Here is a 16,012-nt window from a genome sequence, read left to right as displayed (position 1 = left end):
CTAGATGCAATCCTCATTAGACTTTCTAGATGCAATAATTGGACTTCCTAGACACAATTCTCAGTAGATTTTTTGATGCAATCCTCAGTCATTTTAGATGTAATCCACATTAGACTTTCTGGATGCAATCCTCATTAGACTTTCTAGATGCAATCCTCATGAGACTTTCTAGACACATCCTCATTAGACTTTAAAGACACAATCCTCATTAGCATGATTAAACAAAAGCCACTTGAGATAGACAAATGAAAGTTGCCATAACAGCTTAAAATAGAAAAACCTTGAAAAAATATGTGGAACATAATTTGACCAGTCTTTGCCAAATTTATTCAAATGATGCCAGTCTATCTTTATATCTCACCACTATTACTAAATATCGAAGAACCATTTAATGACTTGTAAAAATAAAGTACAACAACTGAAGAGTTTGACCAGATTTAGCGGAAAGTAGCCTAACATCAAGGTCTTTCAAATTTTTACAGATGACACTGATTCATTATTACATATACCTGCAGTTACTAAAATATAAAACCCTTGAGTTACTTCTTCAACAGAAAAATACTGCACATGATTTAAAATTTGATTGGTTATTTCTTCTTCAAAAAATTTTTTCCCACCACAAGCATGCAGTATTATTGACTTTTTCATGTTAGCATTTCTGCATGCATATATGCATCACCTTCGTACAATTTCACTGCAGTCTGATCATAAATACTAATTTTTGCAGCATTGATATTGATTTGGCTCAAAATATCTTTGTTTTGTTGTTTTAAAAAGCACTGCATAATACAGGTGGGCCAATTAGACACAAATTAGTATATGTGACAAGGTCATACAAAAACAACCAAAAACTATTAAGTTATTTTAGAAAGTCAATATGCATTACTAGATTGCTAGCCAATAAACATTGCTAGATTTGCTAGCCAACAAATGTTGCTTGGTTTCTAGCCAATAAACATTGCCCGATTGCTAGCCAAAAAATATTGCTATATTTGCTAGCCAACAAACATTGCTAGATTGTGAACCAACATGCATTGTTAGATTGCTAGCCTAAATGCATTGCTAGATTGCTAGCCAGGATGCATTGCTAATTTGGGAACCAACATGTATTGCTAGATTGCTAACCAACATGCATTGCTAGATTGGGAACTAACATGCGTTGCTAGCTTGCTAGGCAACATGCATTGCTAGATTGGGAACTAACATGCGTTGCTAGCTTGCTAGCCAACATGCATTGCTAGATTGGGAACCAACATGCATTGCTAGATTACTAGCCAAGATGCATTGCTAGGTTGCTAGCCAAGATGCATTACTAGATTGCTAGCCAATGTGCATTGCAAGATTGCTAGCCAAAATGCATTGCTAGGTTGCTAGCCAAGATGCATTGCTAGATTGCTAGCCAACATGCATTGCAAGATTGCTAGCCAACATGCATTGCTAGGTTGCTAGCCAATAAACATTGCTAGATTGCTTGCCAAAAATATTGCTAAATTTTCTAGCCAACAAACATTGCTAGATGGGAACCAATATGCATTGCTAGATTGCTAGCCAAGATGCATTGCTAGATTGGGAACCAACATGCGTTGCTAGCTTGCTAGCCGACATGCATTACAAGATTGCTAGCCAACAAACATTGCTAGATTGGGAACTAACATACATTGCTAGATTGCTAGGCAACATGCATTGCAAGATTGCATGCCAACAAACATTGCTAGATTACTAGCTAACAGGCAATGCTAGATTGATATCCAATGTCCATTGCTAGATTGCTAGCCAGCATGCATTGCTAGCTTGTTAGCCAGCATGAATTGCTAGATTGCTTTATATATTATTATATTAAATGGATTCACATATCCTTTAATAAATTGTTGATTATTTATTCATTAAATCTGTATACTGTATTACCATGTTTTTGCATATTTAGACATGATCCTGGAAAATATTCTGATGGTTTTTGCAGTTTAAAATCATTTTTAGGTTTCTTGCTCAATAGATCTTAATATGTTGGTCCTTTGTCATCATTCACCATGTTTCTCTCATTAGCTGCTGTTTGCTGTTTACTATCACCATTCATTCTGAATTTCTTGAAGGAAAATCATGAAACTTGGCACACAGTTTCATCCTGATGACTGATGAAAATGAAAATGTTGTCTATCAGATAGTGTGCATGAAAATCTTAATGTTATTCCTCCCAAACAGATGGTCCTATCAGTATGGACTTTTGCTAAAAGACTTCCTATGTTATCTAGTTAGTTCTAAATGATAAAAGTGCCAATCTGGTAGTTTTTATATGGTTAATACTTCTGAATGGATTATCCTATCAACATGGAATTTTCAGTGTGTGTGATTTGGAATTTTAATGTTGCTTTAACAATTCTTCAGTCATAATACTATGATATCTGCAGTGTGGCAGTTTATAGTGATGTGTAACACTGGGGCATCATGCTGCGGGCTGACCAGTCCTAACTCTAACTTCTTAGTGTTCTCCCAGATCTGGGTCTGTGCAGTTTGATAGGAGTAATGAGTAGAACAAACAACATAGACTCTAATGTTCTGGCTAATCAGGGTTTATATTGTCTGCAGTTTGACTTGTGTGTGTATATATATGTTATATCTTGCCAGAATCTTGGGCAAATTCAGTAATCTTCTATCCATGATATCAGGCTTAAGGTCAAAGACCATAATATATATTTTTTATACTGCACATAGAAACATGTTGAATAAAAAATAATAAAATATTTTTGTTGCAAAATGAGTATGAATTTTTTAAGGAATATTTGAGATTATTACAATACTGAGCAGTTAAAAGAAATAAAACATATGGAAGAAATGTATTTCTTATTACTTTCTGCAGAATCTCTTTAGCCATGAGAGTGTTGTCGCTTTGAGGCTCTTCCTTTAAATGTAAAACTCTTGATTGCTCTAGAAAGCATCAGCTAATGATTAAAAAGAGAGTTAGAAATTGGATTAATAAAAGCCAAATGATTTTCAGGACCAATGGTTTATGAAGGTGCTCAATTCTAGTCATTGATCACAAAGCATAGTTTTTCTTTTCGTACAACAAGCAAAAGTTGTAGGCATAACTGTTTTAGCAATATCATTTATACCTAATTTCACAAACACATAATCGTCTGTTTGAAGTAGTTTTGTTAGTCAATAAGCAAAGTATGTTGATAAAACATTAATGATATGAGCAGTGTTGCAAAATTTGTTTTCCTTTAGTAGTATACTCAGTAGTCCAACCACACCCTTGATTTACCTGGATGTTAAAGTTTTTATGAATGCAATAAATAAAAAGGGGGGTTAAGAAAAAAGGGGGCTTCTTGCTTATTCTGATGCCTATAAAGTAAACAATCTTATGCGTTTAAGCATTGTTGCATATACCAATACTGTTTGTACCTGTACTTCATTAAATTTCATTTCATCTCTGTGCATCATGAAATTTAAGACTGCTTGCATGATTTGTTTGGTTGATGCTAATTGAACTAATGACCAGAAATTAATATCATTTTATTATGTCCATATCAGATTTTAACAGATGTTACTAAAGTGATCTTACTACCTAATTAGCCTGATTCCAGCTGGTTTGATACATGCAATGTTGGATTTATTTATAGATACACATATGTAAGTAATTTTCTCAGTAATTGGCTACTGTTTATACACACATATACAAGTCAGATCCAATTGCAAACTGCATAGACCCAACTCTGCCATTGAATAATGTGCTGACACATCTGGGTCTGTCGAGCTTGTTAGGACTAATCATGTGAACCAACAACATAGACTCTGATCTGCTGTTGCATTATGTGATGGCAGTTCAGGATATATGCTGTCTACAGATGGACCCAACACATATGCAAGTATATATAGTGTTTAAAAAGAGTGATCATATATAATTTTTCATGTTAAATCATTTGATGAAACACTTAGAAAACACTATATTACCTTGAGATTTGCCTTCAGATTCAAAATCTTCCATTGTGATCTGCCAAACATGAAAATATAGTAAATCATATATGACTCGATAATCACCGAAGTCAAGATTACATGATCTAGTGCTCATGACAGCACAACATTGAGATGCATTCATTTTTATGCCCACTATGATAATTAAGAGACCATATTATGTTACCATTTTTGTGTTTTTAGCCACATGTCTGTTCCAATATGTGTCAGGTTAAGTAAGTTTCTTATGTACTGTTGGATACAAGGTGATACAAAGAGTGTGGTCAGGAAAAGGCTTTAATTTATTTAATTAACATATTTCTATGTTCAACTTAGAATACTTGAATTTTTTCAAATTTCCAGATAATAATAGGATGAACAGAGAGGAGAGTGACATACAGATTGAGTACAAACTTGACCGGGGCAAAAAGGTGAGGGTGATCAGTGCTCCAAAAGAAGAGGTCATGAGGAGAACACAAAAGATCCCTCCGATTTTTACAGATAGGACAACAGAGTCAGAGCATATTCACCACCATCACCACCATCATTTGAAGCAAAAGCAGCAAAAAGAAAAACTAAAAGAAATAGAACTGACGCAAAGAAAACTGCCTGTCAGGAATGCTAGGAGGCCAAAATGGAATTATCAAAACCGTGAATATAAAAATCCTGTTAAACAATCCGAAAAGGATCCATTTTTTGAACAGAAGAAGAGGGAGAGTGATTACCGTAGACTGAAAAGGGAAAAACAGTTGATAGCTATGGTTGAGGCAAACAAGGGCATAATTCCTGATTACCGTCACACACCATCTCATTCAAGAGAAATGTCACCATCTTCAGATGTTGGTGGAAGAACTCCAAGGGGAGAACAGAAAACTCCACGCCGAGCTAGGTCACTTTCCCCAGCTAGACTAGAATCTTCCACAGATTTTTTGGCTGTTCATCATGACAGCTCACCAAGAAAAAAGCACACCAGCCAGCTTACAAATAAAGAAAGAGCAAGATCTCCAGAGGATAGGTCAAGGTCACATAAAATATATGACACCTCTCCCATAGTTCCTGCACTAAGACATAGATTGGATAGCCAACGATCAGAAAATCAAGAAAACTATATTCAGCCTATCACTCAGAAGAAAAAGGGAGGTAAATATGGTGATATTGATCCCCTTGATTTTCCTGTCAGGGATGGAGATTTTGCTCCCTTTACTAGAACTATTGACATTTTAGACCCAAGGAATGCAAGAGAGCCTATGCCTTTATCAAGGGAGGGAACTCAGATAAAGAATGCTCGGAAAGCATACCATGATGGTCTCCAGCCAGCTGGCTTTGGGAATAAAGTTGAAATATATGAGGACAGAATTAGAATGCCTGTGCCTCCAGGTGACTCTAAGGTTAGAAGTAACTCACTTCACTTGATATTCTCTCTTTCTCTTTCTCTTTCTGTGATGTGAATTCATTTATTTTCATACTATCATTTTCATGGTTTCAAAGAAAAAGATGCTTTCTTCTTTAAGTAAAGCAGATATTTCCCCAGAAATTGTTATATCATTGAGGTAAGCATGTATTAGCATAACAAAGTGTTCTAAAACATTATCATCATAAATTGAAGAATAAAATCAATGAAATATCAAAGAAAGTAGATATATTTAAATTATATTCTTAATTTTGTAAGTTATATTCTCTTTTAATGCCAAACTCATTACGGTCCTTGGACATTGTCTTTTCTTCTCTTAACTCTCAAAATTAAAGTCAAAGTCCTTAAGAAAAAGTCCTGCTGTGACCATCCTCTGTAATAGCCTATCCATCAGCACCCTCTGTGACAGTCTGTCCATCAACACCCTCTGTGACAGCCTGTCCATCAACATCCTCTGTGACAGCCTGTCCATCAACACCCTCTGTGACAGCCTGTTGATCAACTGTTTATGGTTGAAGAAAACCTTTCACTGTCTGAAAAAGCAGAACAAAATGTTTAGTAATGGATGCAAGAAGATTAAAAACTACTTGATTCATAGTTCAATGAAATACCAAGAGTAAATGCAATTACATGTTTTCAATAATAATGATAATAACTAATATAAGACATATTCCTTTCCATTAAGAACAATATATCAATATCTGTTATTGTCTAATTTCTTAAGTGTCAGAGAGATTGTTCAAAAGTTTACTGTGCTTTATTTATCTCATTTAGACTCAACTAGGCATCTACATTCAAAGAAGATATTTGTATTGACACATGATATGCAGATTGCCCTTAATTGACAGTGATACTGATGGGACCTCCAATATGGCCACCACTGTAGCCATCTTGAAAATCTTGTTATAGCTACTTCTCAAGAGAACAAGGTCCTGCAAACACAGAGTTTTTGCTAAGGGACTTCTTAAGATATTTAGTTGGTCATGTTGTCATATGTAATTGGTTCTGAATGAAACTAGAAAAGATCTAACTACCAGCATATCCACACTTTAATGAATGAGTTTGAGAACCAGGCTTACTTGACCTTGGGCTCATTGCTTGCATTGTTGTACTTCTTTGAATTTATGAGCAGAGTGATTTGTGCATATGTCACTGAAGATTGATCAGACTTTGCACTGAGTTTCATTTCAATAAACAACTTCATAGTCAGCATTCTGACATAATTTTAAGGTGAAAGATCTTGACTTGGGCTCTAGCTAGTTTGGTGTGAGCATGATAACACAATCCAGTATGAATTGATCTATTTCTGGCTTTGTTTGAGTACTCTTCTGATGAATACTTTGAATGATGCCAGTTCAGTAACTTGGGTTTTTTAATTTTATTTAAAAAGGTCTTAATTCTGGGTTTAATCAAACTTAGCATGTGGGTATATCTTGACATTGAGACAAGTTCAGTGATCTTCCTACAATATCTGGTTCAAGATCATAGACCATGGCAATTTTTCCTTACTGCACTTACAGGTATGTTGTGAAAATGTTAACTCAAACATGTAGGAATAAAGTTTTGTTGCCAAATATTGTACACTGAAGTTTCTCAAGAATTTCAGAGATGGTTTCAAAACTCAGCAGTTAATAAGAATCAGAGTGTAGAGGAAATGAATGGACATACCATGGAGGCCTGGAAATTCTTTTCATCTATTAGAGTGTTAGTCCCTTCAAAGAACTCAAACATGTGTGTACACACTAATGTCTGAAATGCCATGGAGTTTGGTATGCAAATGTATCCTGAGGGAAGCGACAACAATTACAGAAGTGACTAACCACATTTTCATGCTAAGATTTAGTCTATCTACATTTTCCATCCATGTCCCACTTTGGTTTTTGCTTTGTAACTTTAAAGCTGTTTGATATTAAGGAATAAAATTTGAAATAGCTATACACTATCATTGGGATACTCATCATCAGGATATGTATACACCATCATTGGGATACTTATACATCATCATTAGGATACTTATACATTATCATTGGGATACGTATACACGATCATTGGGATAATTTTACACCATTATTGGGAGATGTATACACCATCACTGGGATACTTATTCACCATCATTGAGATACTTATAAACCATCACTGGGATACTTATACATCATCAGGATACTTATACACCATCACTGGGATACTTATACATTATCATCAGCATAATTATACACCATTATTGGGATACTTATACACCATCATTGTGTTACCTTTACATCATCACTGGGATACTTATTCACCATCATTGAGATACTTATACACCATCACTGGGATACTTATACATTATCATCAGGATAATTATACACCATTATTGGGATACTTATACACCATCATTGTGTTACCTTTACATCATCACTGGGATACTTATTCACCATCATTGAGATACTTATACACCATCATTGGGATAATTATACATCATTATCAGGATACTTATACACCATCAACATAAAGATGCTTGTATACTATCCTTGAAATATATTTGCACCACCCTTGGGATACTTTTACACCATCATTGGGATAATTATACATCATCATCAGTATACTTATACACCATCAACATAAAGATATTTATATACTATCCTTGAAATATATATGCACCATCATTGGGATACTTTTACACCATCATTGGGATAATTATACATCATCATCAGGATACTTATACACCATCAACATAAAGATACTTATATACTATCCTTGAAATATATATATGCACCATCATTGGGATATTTATACACCATCATTGTGATACTTATACATCGTCATCATCAAGATATTTATATGTTATCCTTGAGCTATTTATTCACCATCATTGGGATACTTATACACCATCATTGGGATACTTATACACCATCATTGGGATGTTTATACATTATCATTGGAATACCTGTACATTATCATTAGATACAGTTATATTATTATCAGGATACTTGTACATCATCAGTTTGATAATTATGAATAATCAGTGGGATACTTACACGTTATCTTTGTTAAATTTATGCATCATCATAAGCTGTGTTGCATACCATGTTGAGTGTCCAAGCTTTAAAGTCAATATCAAAGTTGTTACTCATTATTTTGTGTTTTCCATTAGTTGTTCCCATCAATTCAATAACTGTAAAGCTGTTTGAAATCAAGGAATGAAACTTGGTATGCTTACACATCATCACTTGAATCATGTATCACATTGGGACCTCATCTTTAAGGTTAAGGTCACAGCCAGCTATTTTATGTTATGACTTTCCCCGATTGCTTCAATGCTTTAATGCTATTTGAGATTATACCTCTGTAGCCATGAACTTTGTATATGTATGTATAATTAGTCATTACGTGATTGTTTCAAAAGTAAAACACTATGACCTACTTTCTTGCTCTGTTAGTACTGTTAAATCATTGGGACCTTATTTATGCTTTTTCTGTTTTTGTTATGCCCCACCATATCAGTGGAGGGAGCATAGTTACCTATGTCCATTTTTCACATTGCTAACACTAAATAACTTTTGATGGACTTGTGAATTTTTATTAAATTTGGTTTTAGACTTTACATGAAGAAGATCTTTGATAAGGATTTTTTTTTTAAAATGATGTTTATAGTGCTTTGATCCCTTGTTGACCCAAAATGTTTCCACTCTATATTGTGTCTGCTTCATAACTTTTGAAAAACTTCATGGATTGATATTAAATTTAGTATGATGTTTTATATTAGGAAGACCCAAGTCAGTTTCAGTGTTCACTATATTTTTTTACAAAGTTTTATGATGTTAAAGCCTGTCTGACTCTGATCTTTACCTATCAATTTCCAATGAATCACTTTCGAAGGACTTCATGAATTGAAACCCAAGTTAATAGAAGGCTTTATAATAATAGGACCTAAGACAGGTTTAGATTTGTACTGATTGTTTTGGTGGGGTGGGGGCACAAAATATTATGGAGCTAATGCTCCTGTTTTACTCAGAACTTTGTTCTGTTATTACATTTTATTATCAGGGTTGTTTTTGTCAGATGGATACATTTCCAGGGTTTAAATACCTATGCAAAGTTTCCCTTTTTAAAAATGATAGTTGTTGTTATGATAATTTCTCTTTAAATGAGCACATACTTGAGTTAATGATTTAATGGAATATTGTCAGGTGCTCTGTATCTATTCATACAGATATGTGAACAAATAGTTCATTTTTAGTTAGTTTGCAAGTTAATTTTTTTTCAATTTGTGTGGCTTGTCAGAACACATGATACAGATGGGACTTTGTAACATGCCCGTAATTGTTCTGAATAGGCTTACTTTTCCCGCCCACTTCCCCAATCTGCATAATTTATTTTTAACAGCATTCTTCCACACACAAAACAATACCATGAAGTTTTGACTTAGAATTATTCATTTTTCCCCAGAATCCTCTGCTGAACCCAGGTCTTGTAACAACACACCCAACTAACAGACAAGATATGATTCTACAGCAGCTGTCTAACCTCAAACAGGTATGTTACATGCCTGTTGTTTTTTATGGGTGGTATGTTTGTTACATGCCTGTTGTTTTTTATGGGTGGTATGTTTGTAACATGCCTGTTGTGTTTAATGGGTAGTATGTTTGTTACATGCCTGTTGTTTTTTAGGGGTGATATGTTTGTTACATGCCTATTGTGTTTTATGGGTGGTATGTTTGTTACATGCATGTTGTGATTTTGTAGGTGGTATGTTTGTTACATGCCTGTTGTAATTTTATGCATGGTATGTTTGTTATATGCCTGTTGTATTTTATGGGTGGTATGTTTGTTGCATTCCTGTTAAATTTGTATGGGTTGTTGTTTGCTGCATGTCAGTTGTATTTTATAGGTGGTGTGTTTTTTACATGCCTGTTGTAAATATATTGGTGGTTCTGACTTTGGCAGCAAATATACAGTGAAATGCATCAGTAACATTAACTTAATAAACTCATAGGAGATAGTAAAATAAATAATGAAAAGTATGATTCAAGCTACAATATCACTCAATATTACCCAGAGGCTTGATAGTATCACCAAGAATTGAACCAAGTCACTTAAGCGATGTCATTTGGGATACGTTTTCACCACAATACATTGTCATCTCAGAAATATTATTAGTATCCCACCTCTATAGTCTTGTCATTGGCATGGGCCTTTCATTTAAAACAAAAACAAACAGACTTTTTTCAATATTTAAATGCTTTTGGAATGAAAATGGGGCAGATTTGACCACCAGCAGATTCACACATTTGTGAAGGAGTTTTTAAAACTCAGAGTTTATAAATATAATAATCTGAATATATACATAATTAATTTTTTACTTAGTATTGTATTTAGTTGCATTTGAATGAACAAGTTGATATTCAGTGCTATAGCAATGATTTTAAGATCAAAGAACTGGGATCAGGTTTTCCTGGCTTGTTGGCATGATAACATAAACAAGTAAGAATTGATTTTTATCAAACCCAGTTTGTGGATTTATCTGAATACTTGTAATGATCACTTTAGTAACCTTTTTTCTCCATAAAGTATTAACTATAGATAAACTCTGCATGTAGGTATAACTTGGGATTGTCAGACACAAGTTCACTGATCTATGAGTTTAGTTTCAAGGTCAAAAGCAATGATAAAGAACCTTGTCTGCACTTAAAACATACATGTAAACCTCCTAGCTGGGAGAATTTTCCCATGTTGAAGAGGTCTTTTGTCCCACCTCTCACTGACTGAAATCTCCCACATACAAAAAATTATTATTTTATGGTATATTTACAGTAAAGACTTCTGTGATCATGTGTCTGAACTGGCTTATAGTCAGCAAGATCAGTAGTAATTCAGAAGGGATTAAAGATGTTAGTGGATTATGGCTGGATTACTGAAGAGCTCAGGCAGCAAAGAACAATTAGCATTACTTGAATTCTTTTGGCAGGGTCAGTTTTGCTTTGGTGTTCTAAGTTTGTCAAGACAGATTGTACTACGTTTGATCAGAAATAATTTGGGAAGGATTAAAGATATTAATGGATTAATGCTGAATTAGTCAAACTAAAGAACTCAAGTGGCATAAAACAAGTCACTTTAACTTTGTTATTTTAAGTTGACAAGATATCTTAGCATGCTTTATCTCCCAGTGCTAAAATTTGACCCAGACAGCACCAATCTTGAGCAGTTCTGGCAGTCAGTCGTCATCCTGAATCTACCAACTAGCAGGAAAAACTTAAACTTCTTGTTGGACTCGGTAGAGTTGTGGTGGCATTGGCACATTCCAAGGCTGATACTGAAAAGACATTTTCTATTTTGAGGACAATTCAGGCTGACTCCAGAGGAAATTTGGATCCAAGTATGATACATCATCTCCCATATGCTGTGTTTATCAGTGATGAGGACTGCTACAAATATAATCCAAGCAATGATCTACTAAACAATGCCAAAAATGCATGTTCTGCCTAAAAGGACAGTATGAAAGGCAACAAATTACTGTGAAAGGACTGACATGATGAGATGATGTGCATATTTTAAAATAGAAGAAAGAAATTTGTTATATAGTTATCAGTTTTGTCAGTTTGCATGCTTAAAATCAGGTCAGTGAAAATCCTCTGATTAAAAATCAAAACTCAAGACCAAATTTTGCAGATCTTCTGATCTGTCCAAAGGTAACCTTCCTGTTCTGTCATGTGTATCTTAAATCTTCTTGTGAGCATGTTAACTCAAACACATAAGGAAATATTTTTCATACTGGATTAGTTATGTTGGAGTTTCTCAAGAACATCTTAGATTGCAGTAAAATATGATATAAGCTTCAGTCCCTTTGAGAAAGACGTTAATTCTGAAGTCCTTCTACAGTCCAATCTTTAGCTATTTCAGCCTGAATTATGTAAATTAGTTTAGTGGTCTTTTACTATAAAAAAAATATTTAAGTTTTGTCCTATTGTCCTAGCTTATGTTTCTCAGTTCATTGGCATCTCATTTATCAGTCAAGGTTTTGTCTTCACGGTCAAGGTCACAGATCATTTGTTCACTTTGTTGCCCTTTTCTGCACATTTACTCTAATTCACATTGAGGAAAGAGCCATAAAAATTAGTTACTTTCCATGTCAGGAAGGTAGCACTACAGCTCTGTCACCATGGTTATAGCCCTAGTTAAGTTCCATGTCTGCATGATAACTTTACAGCTCTGTCACCAAGGTTACCAAGCCCTAGTTAAGCTCCATGTATGCATGATAACTTTACAGCTCTGTCACCAAGGTTACAGCCCTAGTTAAGTTCTATGTCTGCATGATAACTTTACAGCTCTGTTACCAAGGTTACAACCCTAGTTAAGTTCCATGTATGCATGATAACTTTACAGCTCTGTCACCGAGGTTACAGCTCAGGTTACTTTCCCTGTCTGTTTGGTAACACTACAGCTATGTCACAGTGATTATAGGCCAAGTTTATAATTTTTTACTTTTGTAACCTTGCTTTGTAGATGGGCAACAAAGTTCACTTGGATTTGCTTGTATCTCTCTGTTTTTGAAAGGATTTGTTTTTTCAAAACAGGTTTGTTCTGATTCACCTAATAATTAATCACTAGTTTCATAGAACAGAGGTTATTTAGAGGCCCTATGTCAGAATTTAGCAATAATTATAATATTGCAAAAAGCCCCATGTCAAAATTCAGAATAGAACAGATACAACATATATATCAACATAGCAGTAGCATTGTTCCCAACTGCTAATAGCACAGACACAAAATATAGATCCATGTATAATAACATTGTATCCAGCTACTAATAGCACAGATCCAAAATATGCATCCATGTATAATAACATTGTACCCAACTGCTAACAGCACAGGCACAAAATATCTATGTATAATAATATTGTACCCAACTGCTAATAGTACAGACACAAAGTACATATCCATGTAACAGCTCCAGTGGTCTAGCAGTTAAAGTGTCCGACTCGGATGCAGGAGATTGCGGGTTTGTTCCCTGACCGAGTCATCATACCAAAGACTTATAAAAAAGGTCCTAATAACTGCCTCGCTAAGCACTCAGCATTAAGAGGTTTGTGTTAGGACTGGTTGGCCTGGTGTCAGGATAATCTGACTGGGTAGGACATCATGCTACATGTCTGCGGCATGATACCCAGTGCAAGATATCACTATAAACTGCCACAATACAGACATCGTAGCAATAAAACTGAAAAATTGTTAAAGCTGTGTTAAAAATCCAAATCACACACTCATATCCACGTCAAATAACATCTACCTAACTGCTATTGCACAGACCCGGAATATGTACCCATATCTAAAAACCTGTCCAAAACAGCTAATAGCACAGACCCAGATCTACTATCACATAATGTGCCAGCAAACCAGGGATCATGATTAGAACAAAAAGATTATCCTGATTTGATGGATCATTATGAGCTGGTGGGTTAGGATCCTGACCTTGACATTGAAATTAAACATGTTTTGCATATATGGTAAGTTATTTGCTACCGTGAAATAGTCTGAACAAATAAGATTGCAGTTTTAACATTTACTATTGCTTTCAGAATTTGATGCAGCGACAGAGGGAGCTTGAAACATTCTCTCCAACAGACTTAGAGTGATCTCTCTTGAAACATTCTCCCCAACAGACTTAGAGTAATCTCTCTTGAAACATTCTCTCCAACAGACTTAGAGTGATCTCTCTTGAAACATTCTCTCCAACAGACTTAGAGTGATCTCTCTTGACACCCCTCATCAGGATACAGATAATACATTGATCATCATCACAAGAAAGCTTTAAATTATATACCTTCTGTGCTAAAAACACTGGATTTCTGTGTTCAATACTAATTTTATGCTAGAACTTGTATTTGTCTTGAAAAAATGCAACGTGTATTATGCTGTATTATTACTGGTATAAAAGATAATAGGTAATTTAACTTTTTATAATATATCTCATTTTAACACAATGTTAGTTTACACCTTTATTATTGAAGGTGTTTATATATGAATTTGTTAACATACATGTACATATTCATATGAATAAACAAATGTTTAGGTTCCTAATTCAGTTAGGGGCTTAATTGACACCTTGGCTGTGGCTGGCATCTAGAATTTAATTTTTGCCTAACAAATTCCAATCGCCTGATTACTAGTCATTGAGTTGTTATCTGAATTTTTTCTGATACCAACAACAAGATGTTATCTACAGTCTATGATCAAGTTACTATGATAATGGTACTTTTCTTATATATATATATATATATATATATATATATATATATATATATATATATATATATATATATATATATATATATATATATATATATATATATATATATGTTTACATAATATATATGTAACTATCAAAACAAATGAAACTGATTAATAGCTTTTCAATATGAACTTCATCTTAAATCATAAACCAGATTACAGTTTGTTAAGCCGATATGCACAATATCACGTTTTTATGAATGCATAAACAACATTTGGGCTAAGATCTGTTAATATGGTAAGACAAATTGTTCAGCACATGAGGGCAGCAGACCCTTATATGTGACTTACTGGCATTATGCAGTTGTCAAATTTTGCATGACAAAAGATTTCACCTGCTGAGCGACAGGGAAAATTTCTCACCTAGGCCAGACTTATAGTGGTTAAACTGTATCTAGCAGGACAAATTGAGAAGCTCTTTATGGGGACTTGGCTTATAGTGGTTGATCTGTCTATGGCGGGACAAATTGAGAAGCTCTTTATGGGGACTTGGCTTATAGTGGTTAAACTGTCTCTGGCAGGACAAATTGAGAAGCTGAGCTTTATGGGAACTTGGCATCGGAATGACAGCATTACGTTTAACACTTATAGTGGGATTGGACAAAAATAAAATTGGAACTTGAAAATACAGATTTGTGCCAAAGACTATTAAATATTTCACTTTGCATCTTAATTAAGGGTATGGTGTAGTATTGTGTGACTGTTCAGTTCTGTCTCTTTCATGAGTAAAACTTGATAGGTGTATAATAAATGTATTTATTTATTGCCACAATAGTACATAGTATGAATGATAAAGTATTTATGTTCATGTAGCTGATATGTACAGAACATGTACTGTATATATTATACATGCTATTATATTAAAATTTGAGGTCATTAAGAATGTAAAATGAAAATTAAAAATCTGAAACTTTTTGTGTAGAAGCAAGTAATTCCATGCAAATGATTTATGTACATTGAATATAAAAATATACATTTCTTTTGTTTCACATATAATGATAGAACAGTGGCAAAAAGGGAAATTATATACCTTATATACTTGCTAACCAGTCAAGCCAAACTGCAAATAACATAGATCCTGATCTGCCATTGCATGATGTTTTACATATCAAGGTCTGTGTTATTTGTTCTACTGATTACTCCTAACAAACTGCATAGGCACTGATCTGTCAGCAGGTTAAGTGACAGCAGATCTGGGTCTGTACAGTCTGCAGTTGGACTATAATTATAAGCTAGTATATATGGTACCAACAATTGCATGTTTATACATGAGTAGAAAGTTATATATAGTCACAAGAAAATTAGTTTTGAAAGTCATAATGCTAAATACCATATCTGCCCTAAGTCTTTTGGACACTGTTTTCAGATGCTGTGAAATGTTTTCTG

General features: G+C 34.3%; 1 protein-coding gene across 5 annotated transcripts in view; it reads left to right on the top strand.

Moving 5' to 3' along the window:
* LOC149787929 (uncharacterized) overlaps positions 1 to 14,627 on the top strand; it is a 109,112-nt gene extending 94,485 nt beyond the window's left edge. For all 5 annotated transcript variants that reach the window (XM_089974191.1, XM_089974187.1, XM_089974188.1 and 2 more), the window contains 3 exons: positions 4,312 to 5,336; positions 9,788 to 9,874; positions 13,915 to 14,627. In XM_089974191.1, coding sequence (XP_089830317.1) covers positions 4,312 to 5,336; positions 9,788 to 9,874; positions 13,915 to 13,971 — 1,169 coding nt within the window. In that variant the 3' untranslated portion in view covers positions 13,972 to 14,627. The remainder of the gene's footprint in view (positions 1 to 4,311; positions 5,337 to 9,787; positions 9,875 to 13,914) is intronic.
* Positions 14,628 to 16,012: the final 1,385 nt, after the last annotated feature.

The sequence above is a fragment of the Sinohyriopsis cumingii genome, chromosome 11, assembly GCF_028554795.1.
Source record: "Sinohyriopsis cumingii isolate HCF-2022 chromosome 11, ASM2855479v2, whole genome shotgun sequence".
NCBI classification, from domain to species: Eukaryota; Metazoa; Mollusca; class Bivalvia; order Unionida; family Unionidae; genus Sinohyriopsis; species Sinohyriopsis cumingii.
The sequence above is the reverse complement of the archived record's forward strand: the minus strand, read 5'-3'. Positions and strand labels throughout refer to the sequence as shown.